This window comes from Cydia strobilella, chromosome 25 (assembly GCF_947568885.1).
Source record: "Cydia strobilella chromosome 25, ilCydStro3.1, whole genome shotgun sequence".
Classification (NCBI taxonomy): Eukaryota; Metazoa; Arthropoda; class Insecta; order Lepidoptera; family Tortricidae; genus Cydia; species Cydia strobilella.
Genome location: NC_086065.1, coordinates 1,778,982 through 1,801,097, shown reverse-complemented (window position 1 = coordinate 1,801,097; position 22,116 = coordinate 1,778,982). Strand labels below are relative to the sequence as shown.

General features: G+C 35.5%; 1 protein-coding gene across 2 annotated transcripts in view; it reads left to right on the top strand.

Annotated features, from left to right (window-relative positions):
* The first annotated feature begins 1,143 nt into the window (after positions 1-1,143).
* LOC134752811 (serine protease 33) overlaps positions 1,144-22,116 on the top strand; it is an 83,925-nt gene continuing 62,952 nt past the window's right edge. For both annotated transcript variants that reach the window (XM_063688561.1, XM_063688560.1), the window contains exon 1: positions 1,144-2,086. In XM_063688561.1, the coding sequence (XP_063544631.1) occupies positions 1,471-2,086 (616 nt within the window). In that variant the 5' untranslated portion in view covers positions 1,144-1,470. The remainder of the gene's footprint in view (positions 2,087-22,116) is intronic.

Here is a 22,116-nt window from a genome sequence, read left to right as displayed (position 1 = left end):
AGAAATACATCATCTGTGAAAATTTCAACTATCTAGCCATCACTGTTCATGAGATACACGCTGGTGACAGACAGACAGACAGACGGACTGACGGATAGACGGCCGGACAGACGGACAGCGGAGTCTTAGTAATAGGGTCCCGTTTTTACCCTTTGGGTACGGAACCCTAAAAAGAAGCGAGACCGTCGGTCCGTTGGGTCCAGTCTACTAACCACCAACCAGACTCTAACCAGAATTCTGACTAGCTAGAGCCACTTACCGAAACGAATAGTTGACATCTAGCGTCAAGTAGTGGATTGATCAGTACCGCTCTTTGACACCAGATGTCACGAGTGTCGCGACTAGCGAAAAATGTATTGCTATAACAATTTACAACGAATATTACAAGCAGAAGGAGTTCCGGTTAATCCGGTTAAAATATGACCTGAAAATTGTTAAGCATTATACTTTTATTCATCGTGACATCTATTGTCAACTAGCAGTACTAAAGATAGATATAACTCCGTAATAGATGGATACAGTCTAGAGAAAAAACGTGCCTCGAAAATCACGACAATTTGATTCTCGATCAGATGGTGCCACTACCTTTGGCCTACTCTCGGATAGAGGACGTTGACGATGACGGTTTCGTTTGTTATTTAACAATTTTAACGCATATCAGTAAAAGAACCTGGGTCAAAATCATATAAAATAATTAGTGCAAATAAAAAAAAAAAATCCATATTTAAATACAGAAATGTACAGTCAAGCGTGAGTTGGACTAAATTACTTAGTTTATATAAAAATGTTCTTAGTTTATATAAAAATGATAGCTACAGTTGAAATTTTTAATGATGATGTATTTTCTGTTACCGCTATAACAACAAATACTAAGAACAGAATAAAATAAATATTAAAGTGGGGCTCCGATACAACAAACGTGTTTTTTTTTGCCGTTTTTTGCGCACGGTACTGTGTACCCATCGTGCACGAGTCCGACTCGCACTTGGCCGGTTTTTTTATAATATAGAAGGAAATTCTGAGAATTTTCTCATTAAATTTTCCAGATATTTTCAGAAATTTTGCTAATGTTCTACAACTTGCACATTACAAAAGCACAACCCGGTTCACATTTTCACACATGACACAACGAGGACACCAATCAATTTTCCAAGTTTTCTAAATCTTACGGCCAAATAATAAAACCTTATCCAAATAAGCACGACGTTTAAGAATTACATAAACGGTCGCGTCACACACAATTTTATGTAACCAGTTACAGAGATAGTGGGGAACGTACAGACGCACCAGTCCGCGATCACCAGCCAACGGCGCCGCACGCTCGCCCGCTTAAAAAAAATGAAAACAAGATTATAAAAACAATACATGTACACCAAAACATGTATTAGCAAGAAAAACTACGAGAATTTTTCGAAAAAAGTGTTAGTCGTAAAATGAAAGTGAAACTCTAAGTGCAGTGACCGATTCAATATGTTGAGCGAAAAATGGAAAGTCATTCTCATACTAGCTACGTCTGTGGTCGCGGGCGAGTCGAGCCGCGCGCTGAGCCTAGTTCGGGACCCTTACCGCCCTATCTTCATCCCTAAATACAAACCTAAACGCTCCAGAGTCCTATTTCTAGATGATCATGAAAATTACCAGCCAGTCGGGCGAGGCGAGATAGATTTAACCTTAGAAAAAGTCAATTCGAAAATCAAATTTGACGACGCCACCGATTACGATTTCACGTCGCCTGACAAGGCGGAATTATCAGGAAATGAGAGATTCTACGAGCCGAGAATTCATCCTTACCTTCCTTTATATCAAGGAAGATTTGGGAGATATGCTCCTAACTTCAACTTTGAGCCTACGCCTTACGCGCCTTTTGCGCCAGCGGTCCGAAATAGTTTTTACAATACGGGTTGGAAGGCGCGCAGTCCAAGGGTAGTCTTCCCTTATAGTGATGTGAACGCTATCCAAACAAATTCGCATGCTGGCCCAGCGTTTAACGACAACGTTGTGTTCCGCGACAGTTTGAACGACGTGGGAGAGAACGAGTTAGCTCTGCAGGATGACAACAGTGGAGGTGATGCGTTCGCAGAGAGAGGTGAGTGGGAAAGAAGATTGTACTTTGTAGACACAATGTTACTATCACTAATTTGCAATGGCGGTGCGTCAAGATTGGAGTTTCTTTATGAGCTGTAGAAAAAGTGCTCTACTGTCTAAAAGGCAAGCCAGTGGGAATCGAGTTCCGTAGACCCATTCAACTATAGTGTAATAGGCTACTAGTTTAATAAGTAATTAGTTAATTAGAGTTAGACCAAGCTAAATAAGCGATTTTGATAGCCCAGAAAAGAAGTGTTATGTAATCTGGGCTATCAAAATCGCTGCCTACTTAGCTTGGTCTAACCTTATCACTAATTTGCCATGTGTCAAGATAAATAGAATACTTTTTATTGACACACAGTAAAATATACAACTTAAGGCTTGCGCAATCCAGGGTTAGTCAACTGACTCCTGAGTTAACACGGGGTTAAATTGTACTATTAACTCCGGGTTTAACCGGTTAGCTCTGATTTAGTAGCTAACCCTGGATCCCGCAAGTGGCCCTTAAGCCAATAACAATTGTGACGTTTTCAACCAAAAGGTACCACATTGTCGCTTGTCGATAAGGTTGATTTCAAATTAAAGCTATATGGCAATAGCGCCTTATTGATAAGCGACAATAAGTACCCTTTTGATCGAGAATGGCACAATTGATTAAAGTGAGGCAGACAACAGGCAGTTTTATCGCTGAACAGCGATCGGTTCCAGAACAGAAAGATTGGAATTTTTACATAAGCTAGGAAAAGTACTACTTTAAAGTACTAATTTTCTAAACGAACTTGACATTTAACGTTGCATAAACGTCGATAAAATATAAAGTTATAAATATAGATTTTATTGCTATTTGTATGAGATGCATGTAATTTTACCTAGACTTAAGAAAATTGAGTGCCCTGACAGGGTGTCATGTACCTACCATCCTCAAACTGTAACACCTAATGTATTATGAACATGACTGCAATACAATAAAGAATAAAGTGCTCTAGATACTGTCTAAAACCAAGCCAGTGAGAATCTAGTTCTGTGGACGCACCGCCACTGCAGTTAAGAGTTTCAATATGACTGTCGTGACAAATTGTAATAAAATTAATGATTATATACTTATTATACTTTAAGGCCCAGTAGCACAGGCCACAATTAGCGAACACATCATCGTAACTTAGCAGTGAAGTATCAATCTTCCCAATCATATTTAGCGAACGATTTAACGATGACAGACGGTCGGTTGACCCTAAACGCACTATTGGGACAGTCAGCAAAGTTATTGGCTTGGTACCCATGCACATTTGTATGCTGGGGTGCTAAGCTGATAGTTTGAATGACTGTACATACTTATCATAAGAGACATGTCATTATTATTCATAACGGCGGGACTTAATCGCGCCTAGAAGATGCTGATGTCAACTTTAGCCAGTCTTCTCCAAAACCACGGGGACAACGCCGTCCTCGAAACGTCGGAGCCGTCGGAGGTAAATTTAAAACTTATTTTACGCGATTAAGTCCCGCCGTTGTGAATAATATTATTTCACAAGTCCCGTCGTTGTGAATAAAAATGAGTAAAAATCGTGAAAGTTTAAATCAGTGATATATGTGTCACAATTGACTTACTGAGAAATAATAATACAATCACTACTCTTAACCTAACAAAAAAAGCATATTAATCATACATCATACATACAAAACATATCAATATCAATATGTAAACTAAGCATTTTCAGACTTAATGCGGAAAGTAACAAAAAAACATTGAAATAAAATAAAAACAATGCAAACACTTTAGCATTTAGGTTTCTATGGGAAATTATACAATCTGTATTCCTTATAAGATAACTGCACCAACTTAAATATAACAAAGTGTGAGGGTGTCATTATGTACGTTATATTTCAATGCTGCCAGCATCTACGGCACCTTGCCGAGGGGTGAATTTTTATGTTAGTTTAGGTTTAGGATACTATAATTTAGTTACGTTTAGTTCATAAGTTTTGAAACTATATTTATTCATAGAATTGATATTAATGATGACATTGCCTCATTTTGTCATTGCAAATGCCATGCAGATTTACCTTGGTTCGACTCTAGCATAGAGATAATTGGATAATTTGTGCCATTTTCAACCAGAAGGATACTTATTGTCGGTTGTCAAAGGCGCTATTTCCATATAGAATAGAATAGAAATAATTTATCATTCAATCATATAGCTTCAGTTTTAAATTAACCTTATTGACAAGAGACAATGTGCTTGTTATTATTTTGTAATGGATGTGATATCTTAGCTGGCACCAGTTACATTTTTGAGTAGTTGTTGACTGTTGACAGCTGACAAGTCATATTCATTAAAATACCATACAAATTGTTACCAAGAAATGACTATCTGAATGACTTCCATATTCTTACTAACAGAAGGCAAGAAATGTGGTTATTAGGTAATAGTCATACCTCTGTACACGCTAGAAACACCAAATTATTTTATGATCACTATAAGTGTCGTTAGCGTCCAAAGGATTAAGCAACTTACAAGCTAATTCGAATATAAACTGAGATCAAATATCAAATTTCAAATCATATATTTGCAATAATAATACAGTCAAGCGGATGATGTCAAATACCTTGTAGAAACAAATACAGAACAGTGTATTCAGCCAGCTAATATGCATGCAAATTTTATATACACGGTGGCTAAAAAATAAGTGCATTCCCGTTGCCAGGGTGGTTTTGGGATTATACAGAGCAACTTTTACTATGGGACCAATCCCGAAATCGCGAAAAAAAAATTGGCTGTTTCATACATTTTGGCTGGTCCATTTTCTATGAGGTCATTTCATTTTTTTCGCGATTTCGTGGTTGCTCCCATAGTAAAAGTTGGTCAGTCCCAAAACCTCCCAGGTAACGGGTATGCACATATTTTTTAGCCACCGTGTATATATAAGGAAATTAAACTAATTTTAACAGTATTTTCATACAACTGTGACTAGATTTTATGAGTTACGAAGATAGATAGATAAACTGTTTATTTGTTTGCCACAATACACACAAAATATTCAAATACAGAAATGACATAGGTACACAGAACAATCCAGAAAATAAATAAAAATTACAACAACAAATAAGTCACACCGATTTTTACATAATATGTAGAGGAAAAAGAAAAAATACATAAAAATACTGTTTTATACAAATAAAAATCCTGTGTGCGTCGCAGCAAAACAAAAAGGTTCTGGCTCAGTATTACGCTTCACCCATTAGGAAAAGCACTGATTTTCTGCCAGGACCTGAAGATCAAAATGATATCTGAATTATGTCATTCAGTTATCATGCATTGCGCTTGTTCTTGTCTGTACATGTATGGCCGCGGGCGAGACGCACGGTGACTAAATAACATGATTCAGATATCATTCTGACATTAATTGACGTTCGAATTGGCCTGTTAGACTACCAGAAAGCCTGGCAGGAAATTAGACACGGTTTGTTACGTGACCGTTTTGACTTATGACCTCTGAAAGTTGCAATATACCACGTAATATGCATATTGCGCTTGCGCTAGACTACACATTTGCAATATGTGTGAATAGACTAGCAAATTGTGAATGTAATCATGATTTCGGTAATCTTAAAATGGCCGTAATTATGCGAAATGATCCTGGTTTAAACTTTTTATCTCCATTTGTTAGCCAAAAATGCCACGCACACGCTAATGTCCTTGTTACAAGCAAGCACATAAAAAGTTACTATTACATAGAATGCCACACATTACATAGAATTAGGGTTCCTCGTTGCCATGGTTTCGTTTCATAGTATTAATTTGCCATTTTCGTACAGTTGCCATCAGATATATCAAAGCGGTCGAGGTGCTCATAAATATCTGAACACGCACTCTAGCGCCTTGACAATAGAGGCGTGTTCAGATATTTGTGAGTACTTTGGCCGCTCTCATATATCTTATGGCGAACGTACTAATACTAAGCATGTTAGTAAAACTCTACTACTTACTATAAATTGTCAAAACGAAAAAAAAGTTTGAGTAGTGCCACAGATTAATAAATAGTTACTACGTAACAGATACATCATTCCCATACAAAAGCGAAAATACCTACGCTATAATAGCCTACAAAATCTTAATAATAATACCTGCTGCTCAGGACGAGAAGAAATGTACCATAAGTATGCGCACAAAGAGTCGAGACTGCCTTGCTCGCCGTGCGAGCCACGTGCCAACGCGTCATCGTAAGAATGCGCTAGGGTTGTACTGTTACTTATGTTATTATTGTAATAAAACGAATGTTGCGAATCAACTATATTTTATATTAGTCAATCAAATATTTAAAAACTACACTTATAATACCTGACTCAAAAAACTCCTTAATTTACGATTTATCTATAGGTACTTATGTTCAAAGAAATAAATAGTGACAAAATTCATAAAGATGGATTTAAAATACTACTCACCTTTCTTCGTCTCTCGGAAATGAAAAAACCGGCCAAGTGCGAGTCGGACTCGCCCACCGAGGGTTCCGTACTTTTTAATATTTGTTGTTATAGCGGCAACAGAAATACATCATCTGTGAAAATTTCAACTGTCTAGCTATCACGGTTCATGAGATACAGCCTGGTGACAGACGGACAGCGGCAGCGGAGTCTTAGTAATAGGGTGCCGTTTTTACCCTTTGGGTAAGGAACCCTAAAAAAACGACAAATTTTCTTTTGTGTTTTGACTTTTACACCCATCTACTGCACAATAATTACGTGGTTTCGGCATTTCGAAGCGTAAGCGCGGGAAACGTGCGGTGCGAGCGCTCAGGCGGGCGTTCGGCGGCCCTCTGTCGATTATATCGTCGACGATACGCCGAGCGGTAGGCATATAGCGCGTGGCTTTGAGCGAGTGAAGGAGGCCTGGTAGTGCGTGTAAAGGGACCTACTGATTACCAGTCCGCCGGACGATATCGGCCTGTCAGTTCTTCGGAGCTGTCAAAATTTTGTTCTAACTGACATTCTGATATCGTCCAGCGGACTGATAATCAGTGGGCCCCGTGTATAGAGCAGAAAAAATCTTTCTCGAAAACATGCAAAAAGGACTAAAATAAAATCAAATTAAAAATTATTTTATAATATCACACACACATGTATATGATGGATGGAACCACCCGGTAAGCCTGTGTTGTGAGGCATCGCTCTTCCCTAGGTTTATGAGGCTTACAAACATATATACTTGTGTAAACCTTTTCACTATTTTAAACAAAATAAACAAATAAGTAACTTAGGTTCTCATAGAGCATGCTTTTGACACTGACAGATTGGTATCGTACCGCAGTGATCTCTTAGAAGCATTGTTCGAATTGGGCCGTGACTCACATTTGACTGTTTTGAAATCGCCGGCAAGCTCGGTTTTCCATACAAACGCTCTCATTTCAAAACGACTAGCTAGATTATTCTGAAACTTTGTACTTACAATAGGATAAGGTATATCTAGGTCTGTAGTTAGTTTATGTAACTTCAGATACAATATTAAAAAAATACACTGAATTTAAGTTTTTCATACAAAACTTGTTTTTGCTCTATTTCGTTTGTTTTATATACTAGAGCTATATAAACTAATTACAGACCTAGATATACCTCATGTCATTGTATGTGCAAAGTTTCATTACAATCCAACACGTAGTTTTAAAATGAGAACGAAACTCCGTTTGTATGGGAATGTGAAATTCGGCCGAGCTTGCCGGGGACTTTATTTAAGTATTTTCTTTCATTATTATTTCTTCAACTATTGTGATCCAAATCACTTCTGAATCGGACAATCAATGTTTTCACCGTTGTGTCATCGTGTCGTTAAGTTTCGAATGTCATTTTAAAATCATTAAGATTTTCTCTCGTATACAGCACAACCGAGGCTCAAACCCACGATTTTTGACCGCCACACCCAAAGGTTAAAGGATTTGCCACACTGGATGCGTTCTGCGGGCAGCGGTCAGGTCAAACTTCGACTTCAAAGGTTGCTGTCAATGTTGTTCGTACATAATGCGGGTTTGACCTGACCGCTGACCGCAGAACGCATGTGGCAAATCCTTTAACCTTTGGGTGTGGCGGTCAAAAATCGTGAAAAGTGAGGATAATATTTAGGTTAAAACTTCTCTGAATCTCTCCCAAAAAGGATATCGTAGCTATTTGTAATATGCCAAAAACGTTACATATCGTAGTATTGTACTGTAAAATAATATACACATTACCATAGAGTAACTTATACTAGAGCGGTACTGTCATAGTAAATTTTGTAACCCCAGTAAATTCACTGCCATCTGTCGACACACTTTAAAACTAAAAATGAAGATTTATAAAAATACGATAGAATATAGATCAATGATTTTTTTTATTTGCATTAATTATTTTTATGATTTTGACCCATGTTCTTTCACTGATATGCGTTAAAATTGTTAAATAACAAACGAAACCGTCAACGCCATCTATACGACTGTAGGCCAAAACTAGTAGCGCCCTCTGAACGAGAATCAAATTTTCTTGATTTTCGAGGCACGTTTTTTCCTTAGACTGTATCCATCTATTACGGAGTTATATCTATCTTTGACAATACGAACTGAGAGTTCACGCCTTTGCATTTCCACACAATAGGTAAAGGTGCAGCGTACTTTTACGAAAACGTCACATGTGTGTATGAAACTAGATGCCACTTACGCTCTTTTTATCACATTAATTTGACATATACAGAAAGAGATGTAATAATGTGTGAAGTTCAATGTCGCTTAAGACTTTTTCGTTTTAAGGCGTTACGTTTAGTTAGGCAACACACTTTCCAATTTTAGTGAGCATGCATTTCGTGAAGCACTAAATGTAGTGTCAAAAGTTGCTTGTCATATGTAGAGCTAGAGTTGTACCATAGAGTAACTTATACTAGAGCGGTACTGCCGTAGTAAATTTTGTAACCCCAGTAAATTCACTGCTATCTGTCGACACACTTTAAAACTAAAAATAAATATTTTTTTAAATACGATAAAATGTATTTAGATATGGATAAATGATTTTTTTTATTTGCATTAATTATGTTTATGATTTTGACCCATGTTCTTTCACTGATATGCGTTAAAATTGTTAAATAACAAACGAAACCGTCAACGCCATCTATACGACAGTTGGCCAAAGCTAGTAGCGCCCTCTGAACGAGAATCAAATTTTCTTAATTTTCGAGGCACGTTTTTTCCTTAGACTATATCTATCTATTACGGAGTTATATCTATCTTTGGTTGTACACACGAGAATACTGTTTGCAAATGGAATGGGGTATATGTATATAATATATGTAAAAGGAGCGGAGCATCTATAAAACTCATATCCCACCGGATTACAGACTTAAGACAAGTTAAAAGAGATACAAATAAATTCAATTTAATATCCAATTAAATAAATTAAATAATTATTCAATTAAATAACGCCTGTGATAAAATTCAGCTGCGTGGAATTCATATTGTGTAGAATCGCGAATAGGGAGAAACATTATTGTGAAAAATTAATGAGTGTGAAGAATAACGCATGTGATAAAATTCAGCTGCGTGGAATTCATTTTGTGCAGAATCGCGAATAGGAAGAAAAAATAATGGCATAAACATCGAATAATCCATAAATTTCTGGTAAAACCCCTGCCTATGGAATAATATGACACATAGGAAAAAGGACAGAAACCCTAATAATAGTTGTTTACGATACAAGTGCGGAAAAGAGGAATTACCTATTCGCACGTGTATCGTTACAGTAAATAATTATGGCCCTTTAAACTTTCGACATAATGCACGAAAAGTGCTCTTTACGTACTAGTGCGAAAAAGTAGCACCATATGTACTGTAAAGTATATTATAGTTTCGCGTTATTTTTATTATATTGAAATTTACCTAATTATTAGTGGCGCTTACTTTAAAGTGTAAGCGCCACAGACGATCGATAAATATTTGTACACACATATTTCATAGATGATTAATAAGATTATTATAATTGTTAATACAGTGGTACTACGTAAACGAAATTAATAACTAGCTTAAATCTAAAATAGGCCCTTGAGGCATTGTACCAAGGATGCTGGCGGCATTTCCCCGCTGTATCGCAATGCTGATACGTTGGGCGAGAAAGCCGCCAGCTCTTCGCTCAATTGATAATTGCATAATTGTTAATTGATAAGTGCATATTAGTATTTTTAATCAAATTTAAAACGTAAATGTACTAGTAATAGTCACAACTACATGTGTAATTATTTTTGTAATATCGTCTCATATCTCACTTTTTTGTAAAGGTATAAATATAATGGAGCCTATTCTGATTGTAATAAAAGGTCATCAATTTGATCTGGATGTGCTGTCAGTGTCAAAACTTACATTTCATCAATCAGAAACTTTTGACACTAACAGATCATATGTACCACAAATTCAAAATTTGTTATTACAATCAGAAAACGCCTGCAGGAGAATCTGTTTCTAATTTCTTGTTTTGAACCAGGAATATGTACAAAAATTAAATACCACTGTTGACAGCTGATAGGTCAAATCCTTATCAGTTTTAGAACAAGATATTAAAATCAAAATCAGGGACTCCAGAGATGCGACTACTACGTTTCCTCAAACAAGCATTCCGAAAGTTACTTAAGGGGCCCACTGACGATCAGTCTGCCGGACGATAGCGGCCTGTCAGTTAGAACAAAAATTTGACAGTTCCGAACAACTGAAAGGCCGATATCGTCCGGCGGACTGATAGTCAGTGGGCCCCTTTAACCGCTTCCGATTTTTACAAAACCGCTTATAGCAACTATAATTAATTCCCACAATTCGATTTATGTCTTATAATTTGTAGGTATTAGGAGAGCTGGTGGCCTAGCGGTAAGAGCGTGCGACTTTCAAACGTCGCGGGTTCAAACTTCAAATACATTGGTTTTATTACAATAAAAACCATTTCATCTCAAATAATACATATACATTGGTTCTATTACAATAAAAACCAAAAAGCGTAAAATAAAAAAAATGTTCTTAAAACGACAATAATTAACTTATATACAAACATAAATATTTAAAATACATAATTGTCTTTTGTCAATAACCAATAATTAACTACTGCTTAAAGGTCTCGTTTAACTTGCCCCGTAAACAAGTCTGGCAGTCATGAGTCGAACATTAAATATACCCTCATATATTCCTATTACTAACCAATTAAATCTAAACCTTACGATAAGACCATTAGGGTCGATTCTTAGTTTTATTCTTGTATTAAATTTTAGTTCACATGAAAATGCAATTGCTTATTTTTAAACATTATCATAAGTGCTTGCTTATTGCGTTATTTGTAAATAATTACTTTAAGTTAGCTATTTATAAGTTGTCTTATAAGTGAAATTTCTGTAATTTCTTAGACAATAAATTTCTTTAAACCGAAATCCCGGCTCGTACCAATGAGTTTTTCGGAACTTATGTACGAAATATCATTTGATATCTACCATTCGCTTTTCGGTGAAGGAAAACATCTTGAGGAAACCGGACTAATCTCGATAAGGCCTAGTTTGCCCTCTGGGTTGGAAGGTCAGATGGCAGTCGCTTCCGTAAAAACTAATAGTCCAATTATTGGGATTAGTTGTCAAGCGGACCCCAGGCTCCCAAGAGCCGTGGCTAAAATGCTGGAATAACGCTAGGAAGATGATGAATTTGTGTAGGTATTAAATGTTCAAAATAACTTACAAAACACACCTATATACTCGTAGCTACTCACACAACTAAACTGTTGAAAGAACTGCTGCCCGCCGTATTTCCGAACCTATATGACCTTCAAACCTTCAAGAAAAGACCGTACTCCAATCATAAATCCGGGACATTGATAAGAAATAAATAAATAAGAGTATCACATAATTAATTTATAAGAAAAACCACTTATTTTATATAAAAACAAAAGCACAAAACTAATCTACATCCGATTTCCGGAAACGAGACCAAACGCCGACCCCGAACCGCAACAAAAAACCTCGATCTCGATTGAGCGCATTACGTCGGGTTACGTCAGACGCCATCTTGCCCGCCATATTGGATTGTGCAAGTAGAAAGTGGATATAGCACGGGATTGGTTTGTGTGGGTCAAATGGTTTTGAATAGTTATAAATAAATAATAATAATAATAGTTATAAATTCAATATACGCCATATAATCCGTTTTCATAGTTTTATTTCATGAGTTATAAATACTGTTTGTTTGTATGAAGATGTGCAGAGAATGTATGTGGTGTGTACGTTGTGTATAGTATTTACCAATTTGTTTTTTTCATGCACTTCTATGGCCTATGGCCTACGTAGCACTAGGTCCCGGGTTCAAATTCTGGTTAGGGCATGCACGACCGGTTTGGCCTAGTGGGTAGTGACCCTGCCTGTGAAGCCGATGGTCCTGGGTTCGAATCCCGGTAAGGGCCTTTATTTGTGTGATGAGCACAGATATTTGTTTCTGAGTCATGGGTGTTTTCTATGTATTTAAGTATTTATATATTATATATATCGTTGCCTGAGTACCCATAACACAAGCCTCCTTAGGCTTACCGTGGGACTTAGTCAATCTGTGTAAGAATGTGCTATAATATTTATTTATTTTATTTATTTATTTGTTCCTGAGTTATTGATGTGTTTTATGTATCTTATATTAGTCTAGTATGTAACCCACATTACAAGCCTTATTGAGGTTAGGTACTATAATTCGTTGTCGTTCTATTGACGTCTTACCTGAGAGACGGTGTTTTTTCCAGATTGTCAGGTCTTACTGCATAATATATTTATTACATATCTAGTACGCATATGTTACATAAATATTATATCATTTTTTTATCATATTATTGACACGCGACGCGGTGACAGCTGACATATAACCATCATTACATTATTTGTATGTATGCACGCACATGTGTACGCGATGAGCCATAGCCTTTTATGTGAATTATGTGCAACTCGTGTGTATTGGCCTTATTTCGGTAGGCAAACATATCAAGAGGTCGTTCTAATTTAAAAATTTGCTACAGTTTTCAACGTTTTTGGTTGAAAAATGTCCCTTTTGACACTGATAGATTAGTATCGTACGTAGTTGATACCTTGACATTCGTACGCTGCACCCATAGCATAGAGTAACTGATACTAGAGCGGTACTGTCATAGTAAATTTTGTAACCCCAGTAAATTCACTGCCATCTGTCGACACACTTTAAAACTAAAGATGAAGATTTATAAAAATACGATAGAATGTATTTAAATATAGATAAATTATTATTTTTATTTGCATTAATTATTTTTATGATTTTGACCCATGTTCTTTCACTGATATGCGTTAAAATTGTTAAATAACAAACGAAACCGTCAACGCCATCTATACGACTGTAGGCCAAAACTAGTAGCGCCCTCTGAACTTCTTGATTTTCGAGGCACGTTTTTTCCTTAGACTGTATCCATCTATTACGGAGTTATATCTATCTTTGCCCATAGTATCGTATAGCTGTAAGCTGCAATTTATAAGAATTGTTCGAATCGGGCCATAATTATATATTTTTCATCGCTGTGCAGCACCAAAAAGTGCGAGCGAAGCGAGCGAGCTCCAATCAGCGTTTGTCAAGGTATCAAAACAAGATCAAAACATAAAAATGTGAAATAAGAATTGGCCTCCGCCATTTTGTTGGAAAACCAAATGTCCTTTATTTGAATACACGCAACATACTCTCACGCGACATAAGTTCACTAATACATTACCTTCATGCATTTTAAAACTAATTACATGGCCATAAAGTTTAAAATTCATTGCAATTTCTCGCGACACATGTTAGGTTTCCGAATATCGTTACAAGCTAATATCATCCTTGTTATAAGTGAGTAAAGTTGAATATAAATTGCGCAAAATAATAAAGTAACTTTGATATTGGTAATATTGACAGGTGCTATCTTCCTATTTTTTATAAAACTTTTATGGTTTTTAAGTGTTTTTACGTTATATTTACTTTGTAGGTACAAACAATATTGAAAGAAACGTGTTCTACGGACTGCAACTGCTAAAAAGGAGATCGATTTCAGTGGAAGTGGTTTTAAAATTTAAGAGTCCCCGGCAAGCTCGGCCGAACTTCACCTTCCCATACAAACGGACTTTCGTTCTCATTTTGAAACTACTTGTTGGATTGTAATGAAACTTTGCACATACAATGACATGAGGTATATCTATGCCTGTAATTAGTTTATATAGCTATAGCTAATAAAAAAAATGAAATAGAGCAAAAACAAGTTTTGCATGAAAAACTTAAATTGGCTGTATTTTTTAACTATGGTATCTGAAGCTACATAAACTAATTACAGGCATAGATATACCTTATCCTATTAAGTACAAAGTTTCAAAGCAATCTAGCTAGCCGTTATGAAATGAAAGCGTAACTACGTTTGTATAAGAATCGAGCTTGCTGGGGACTCTTAATACATCTTACAAAAACGATCTTACTTTATCTATTTGACCCACAGACTACACAGACCACACATAGGTGCAATTTAACTAGTAAAATGTTACGATTTGAGCAGCACAACTAAGTAGCACAACAGCAACAAAACGGCCAAGCCGTACTGTTTGACCAAGATGTTGGCTTTACGAGTATACAGTTAGAGCTTAAAAAGTTAGGACTTAGAGTAGTGGTCTTGGTACCTACTACGGCCGGATCTGATAACTTTATACGCTTAGTCTTGGCACTACATGAAATGTTTTTGTCGGGTTCTTATCTTTAAATTGCATTTGATACGGCCATAGAGTAACTTATACTAGAGCGGTACTGTCATAGTAAATTTTGTAACCCCAGTAAATTCACTGACATCTGTCACAAACACAACAAAATTATAAATAACAAACGAAACAGTCAACGCCCTCTATACGAGTGTAGGCCAAAACTAGTGGCGCCATCTGATCGAGAATCAAATTTTCGTGGATTTTCGAGGCACGTTTTTTCCTTAGACTGTATCCATCTATTACGGAGTTATATCTATCTTTGCCACAGTATATTCACTGCTATCTATCGACACGCTTTAAAACTAAAACTGAAGATTTATAAAAATACGATAAAATGTATTTAAATATGGATAATTGATTTTTTTTATTTGCATTAATTATTTTTATGATTTTGACCCATGTTCTTTCACTGATATGCGTTAAAATTATGAACAACAAACGAAACCGTCAACGCCCTCTATACGAGTGTAGGCCAAAACTAGTGGCGCCCTCTGATCGAGAATCAAATTTTCGTGATTTTCGAGGCACGTTTTTTCCTTAGACTGTATCCATCTATTACGGAGTTATAGTTAGTTATCTATATTTGATACCGCTAATCTCAGTGACAGATGTCATCCAATTAGCTAAAACACGATTAAATCTAAATTAATTATGCAATTATTATCAAACAATAGTATTTATATTAACTTCAAAGTCCACTTTCGTTTCTACGACACTTTCTTTATTTGACAAAATTGTCGTAAGTGCCATAAACATTGTGCGGAGTTACGTTATTTCATTTTGAGGTAGCAAAACGGTTCTCACTGTTTTGTGACACAGTGAAACTAGGTTTTCACCCGACGCCACTCGGTCCCACGTCTTTAGAAATTATTGCGCATTGTTCGTGTTTTTTTGATAATCTTTTTTTTCCTGTGATTGTTTGAAAGTATGACCTTTGTTGGTTTGTATGTATTATTAATATTTATGATACAGAAATGATCCTAAAGTTTATGAATGAGCACGTTAATATCCATCCATACTAATATTATAAATGCGAAAGTCTGTATGTCTGTCTGTTTGTCTGTGTGTTACCTCTTCACGCTTAAACCGCTGAACCGATTTAGTTGAAATTTGGTATACAGATAGTTTGAGTCCCGGAGAAGGACATAGGATACTTTTTATCCCAGAACTCACCCCTCAAGGGGGTGAAAAGGGAGGTGGAAATTTGTATGGGGAATCAATAACCGCTGAACCGATTTAGTTGAAACTTGGTATGGGGATAGTTTGAGCTGTGGGAAAGGATATAGAATAACTTTTATCCCCGAAATCATCCCTTAAGGGTGTAAAAAATGGGGTGGAAATATATAGTGTGGACCAATTTGGGGGTGAAAAAAGGGTGGATTAAAAAGCAGATTTGTTTAAAAATTAAGGTACCCAAATTACTAATTCCACGCAGACGAAGTCGCGGGCAAAAGCTAGTAGTTTATAAATTTTATTGAACCTATAAGTACCTATTGTTAGCCTTTTATATTATGTACTACTTTTATATTATATAGTATTATTCCAAGGTTAACAACGTAACGGCTTAATAAAACAATATGGCTAATACAGTACCAACATAAGGTGATTAGTAATATTGGTTCTGAAGTTCTAATCTCATAGTGGGAATTGTGTTAGGATGTATGCTAAATTTATCATTTTATAATCTTATCTGTGTATTGTTACTGGCCTGTATCTGTTTTTTTCCCCAATAAAGAAAAAAAATAAAAAAACAATGACAGTTATTGAAAGCCCGCCAAAAGCATACATTGAGCGCATAGGGCTGATATATGTTATCTGTGACAACAACTTTGTAATTACGATGTGAACACACAGGTACGAGTAGTTATAACATAATAGTACATAACGATACAAGTGTGAAAAGTAGGAAATTCGCAACGAGTGGCGATAAATTAAAACACGACTGCAGGGAGTGTTTTAAATCGACACGAGTTGCGAATTACCCATTCGCACGTGTATCGTACAACGTTTTACAGTACATATGGCCCTTTAAACTTTCGACATATGCACGAAAAGTGCTATTTGACGCACTAGTGCGAGAAAGCACCATACGTACTGTAATAGTACGTTACGATACAAGTGTGAAAAATAGGAAATTCGCAACGAGTGGCGATAAATTAAAACCAAAGATAGATATAACTCCGTAATAGATGGATACAGTCTAAGGAAAAAACGTGCCTCGAAAATCACGAAAATTTGATTCTCGATCAGATGGCGCCACTAGTTTTGGCCTACACTCGTATAGAGGGCGTTGACTGTTTCGTTTGTTATTTATAATTTTAACGCATACCAGTGAAAGAACATGGGTCAAAATCATATAAAAATAATTAATGCAAATAAAAAAATAATTTATCCATATTTAAATACATTTTATCGTATTTTTATAAATATTTATTTTTAGTTTTAAAGTGTGTCGACAGATGGCAGTGAATTTACTGTGGTTACAAAATTTACTATGACAGTACCGCTCTAGTATAAGTTACTCTATGATTAAAACACAACCGAAGGGAGTGAATCGACACTAGGTACTACGTATTTGCCCGCTGATATTTCCCTTTTTAACACATACTGTCACATTTGGCGTAACCGCCACTCCCTGTTGCTGTGACCATAGAGTAACTTATACTAGAGCGGTACTGTCATAGTAAATTTTGTAACCCCAGTAAATTCACTGCCATCTGTCGACACACTTTAAAACTAAAAATAAATATTTATAAAAATACGATAAAATGTATTTAAATATGGATAAATGATTTTTTTATTTGCATTAATTATTTTTATATGATTTTGACCCATGTTCTTTCACTGGTATGCGTTAAAATTATAAATAACAAACGAAACAGTCAACGCCCTCTATACGAGTGTAGGCCAAAACTAGTGGCGCCATCTAATCGAGAATCAAATTTTCGTAATTTTCGAGACACGTTTTTTCCTTAGACTGTATCCATCTATTACGGAGTTATATCTATCTTTGCTGTGACGTAATAGGTGGGTGACCCCTGATAGCCCAGGCCACATTGCAGCTCAAAAGTTTTAAAAATGCAGACAAAAACAAAATGCATTCAGTTTCAATACAATGAAAATTCAAATCAAATCTATTGACAATGGCAATGCCCTTGAAGCCTTGAAATCAGAGCATCACGATGGTTCATGGTTGCGATTACTTATTCTGTGGTTGCGTTTAGATTTGTATTTGATTAATTTGAACGGGTAATTTAACATTTTGATAACTAAGCTGATTTAAAAAAAAAAACAAGTAAATCCTTACATAAGTATCTATGAGTAAGTATATAAAATACAAAATAGAACGTGGGTGGTTTTGTCATATACTTAAATCACAGTAAAATTGTAATTAATTTTGCAACATATTAGTTATAATATGTAGGTATAGATACATATGTATACCGTTACGCAAAGATAGATATAACTCCGTAATAGATGGATACAGTCTAAGGAAAAAACGTGCCTCGAAAATCACGAAAATTTGATTCTCGATCAGATGGCGCCACTAGTTTTGACCTACACTCGTATAGAGGGCGTTGACTGTTTCTTTTGTTATTTATAATTTTAACGCATACCAGTGAAAGAACATGGGTCAAAATCATAAAAATAATTAATGCAAATAAAATAAATCATTTATCCATATTTAAATACATTTTATCGTATTTTTATACATCTTCATTTTTAGTTTTAAAGTGTGTCGATAGATGGCAGTGAATTTACTGGGGTTACAAAATTTACTATGACAGTACCGCTCTAGTATAAGTTACTCTATGCGTTACGTTAGGTTAGGAGATATCCTAGTTTTTAGCAAACCTTGAGAGTTGTTTATATAAACTATATTTCCCTTATGAAATAAAACTATTATACGCAATATAATCCTATTTCATAGTTTTATTTTATGAGTAACTATCGCGGTAACCGAAGACAATATTATATACTTCCCTTACTCCACCTGAAGTTACATCAACTTTTGTACAAAAAATTTAGACGGAAAAGCAGCTCAAAGTTAAAATTTCACCTCATTTTTTTGTCGTAAACAATGCAAATAAAAACGAGATACACAATGAAAGATAGATCCGAACTGGCAATGCCCTCAAAGCCTTGACAGAATGGTTCACGGCAGTTCAGATACCAGCTGTGTTTATTTCCTGAAGTGAGTCAACATTTTAGGAAGTTCACGTTTTGTTTTTGTTTACGTATTTAAACTTTATTGCACATTAAATTATAAGATTATAAGCACAAATGGCGGACTTAATGCCTAAAGGCATTCTCTACCAGTCAATCACTGGGCCAAAAAGAGACGTTTGTTAGGTGCAGTGCAGGGTGCGTAGCCAACGTGCCTATCGCTTACGCTCCGTTGCGAACGAAACGCAACTGTCTTTGTCGCATTAATACTGAGGAGTGATAGAGAGAGATGACAACACGCTTACGCTACGGAGCGTTAACGATTGGCACGTTGGCTAGGCACCCAGGTTTTTTGATAGATAGAGATAGATTTATTTTTGTTTAGTTATAATTTGAAGAAAAAAAAAACCATCTGATTTAATTTTATGTTTACTGAAAAGGAAATGTGTGTTTTTGGTCCTGAATCAAAATGTTGTTCAGGATTTAGTATATCAGAATAATTAATCCGTTTTTGAAGTTATGAAGTTAAGTACTTAGGATTAGGTAGGTAACTAGTTTACGTACGATTTATCGACCACATACGCGCCAATGAATTTCAACCTAAGTTATCCGATTTAAGGTAAATATAAATAATTGTAGAATGATGAAATCAGATATCAATACTCCAAAAAACGAAAGATACAGACGATATTAGAGGTTAGAAGATATTAATTTCGTTTAGTTAATACCATTAGTTTCGTTTATATCTTGTATGTAAATAAATGACAATTTTAAACAAAAAAGAGATTAGTTAGAAGATAAAAAAACCGGCCAAGTGCGAGTCGGACTCGCGCACGAATTGTTCCGTATCATTACACAAAAAACGGCAAAAAAATCATGTTTGTTGTATGGGAGCCCCATTTAAATATTTATATTATTCTGTTTTTAGTATTTGTTGTTATAGCGGCAACAGAAATACATCATCTGTAAAAATTTCAACTGTCTAGCTATCACGGTCCATGAGATACAGCCTGGTGACAGACGGACAGACAGATTGACAGACAGCGGAGTCTTAGTAATAAGGTCCCGTTTTTACCCTTTGGGTACGGAACCCTAAAAACAAGAGGACAAGGTCAAACTCCATCTTAGACATAATATAGTAATTTAAAAGGCCAAATTACTTAAAACATACATACATACAGACATATACCTATATCTTAATTTTGAGCCAATATACATCAGTCTGATTGACCCCAAGATGGTTTAAGGGCCGACATAATGCCAAAACTAACCATCTAAAACGCGCTCGTCAAAGTCGGACAAACAATATTACATAACCAATATTTATTATTGTACGGAATCGAACCTACGACCCATTATCCAACCTCACCTACGCGTGTCGTAATTGTTACACAATTTTGACAAACAACCGCTGTTCTAAAAGACTTGAAAGAAAACGTTTATGTTTTGGTGCTAACTATTTAGGTGTAGGTATTATGAAAGTGATGTAGTATGAGATATTTTGGGGAAAATATGTGCCATTCTCAACCAAAAGGGTACTTATTGTCGGTTGTCAATAAGGCGCTATTTCCATATAGTTTCAATTTGAAATCAACCTTATCGACAAGCGACAATGTGGTATCTTTTGGTTGAAAACGTCACATATATTTTTCCATAGTCCATATACGGCCGCTGATACGCTAGCCTACGTGATATTGATTGGAAAGATGATGGCCTGGGTTCTAATTCTAATACTTCTAATCCCGGTAAGGGCATTTATTGTTGTGATAAATAGCTATATATTTTTTTTCATTGAGCCAAGGAATTCTTCATTTTTGTTTTAATTACGTATTTACACATGACAGTTTTTTTAAAGTTTAGATTGAAGTATACCAAAGATAGATATAACTCCGTAATAGATGGATACAGTCTAAGGAAAAAACGTGCCTCGAAAATCACGAAAATTTGATTTTCGATCAGATGGCGCCACTAGTTTTGGCCTTCTCTCGTATAGAGGGCGTTGAGTTTCGTTTGTTATTTATAACTAGCTTTTGCCCGCGACTTTGTCTGCGTGGAATTAGTAATTTGGGTACCTTAATTCTTAAACAAATCTGCTTTTTAATCCACCCTTTTTTCACTAGTTCAGTTTCAGTAGGTTCAGCGGTTTAAGCGTGAAGAGGTAACACACAGACAGACAGACAGACAGACAGACTTTCGCATTTATAATATTAGTATGGATTTCAACGAAATCGGTTCAGCGGTTTAAGCGTGAAGAGGTAACACACAGACAGACAGACAGACAGACTTTCGCATTTATAATATTAGCATAGAGTAACTTATACTAGAGCGGTACTGTCATAGTAAATTTTGTAACCCCAGTAAATTCACTGCCATCTGTCGACACACTTTAAAACTAAAAATAAATATTTATAAAAATACGATAAAATGTATTTAAATATGGATAAATGATTTTTTTATTTGCATTAATAATTTTTATGATTTTGACCCATGTTCTTTCACTGATATGCGTTAAAATTATAAATAACAAACGAAACCGTCAACGCCTTCTATACGAGTATAGGCCAAAACTAGTGGCGCCCTCTGATCGAGAATCAAATTTTCGTGATTTTCGAGGCACGTTTTTTCATTAGACTGTATCCATCTATTACGGAGTTATATCTATCTTTGCTATTAGTATGGATATAATTTTAACGCATATCAGTGAAAGAACAGTGGTCAAAATCATATAAAAATAATTAATGCAAATAAAAAAAAAACATTTATCCATATTTAAATAAATTTTAACGTATTTTTATAAACCATCATTTTTAGTTTTAAAGTATGTCGATAGATGGCAGTGAACTTACAGTGGTTACAAAACTTACAATGATAGTACCGCTCTATCTTATTATATCCTCTTTGAGTATACTTAGGTACTAACGAAACTATGGATTTCTAAAATCTGAAATATGCTATTTTTATTTTTTATATATCTGTATTTTATCCAGAATCCACGGCACAAATTTTATTTAGCTTACAATGTTACACAATATTTATTTTTATTTATTTCTTCCTCATTAAAAGAAACAGGCATTACTTGTCGGAAATCCATATTATTAATTAAAACAAA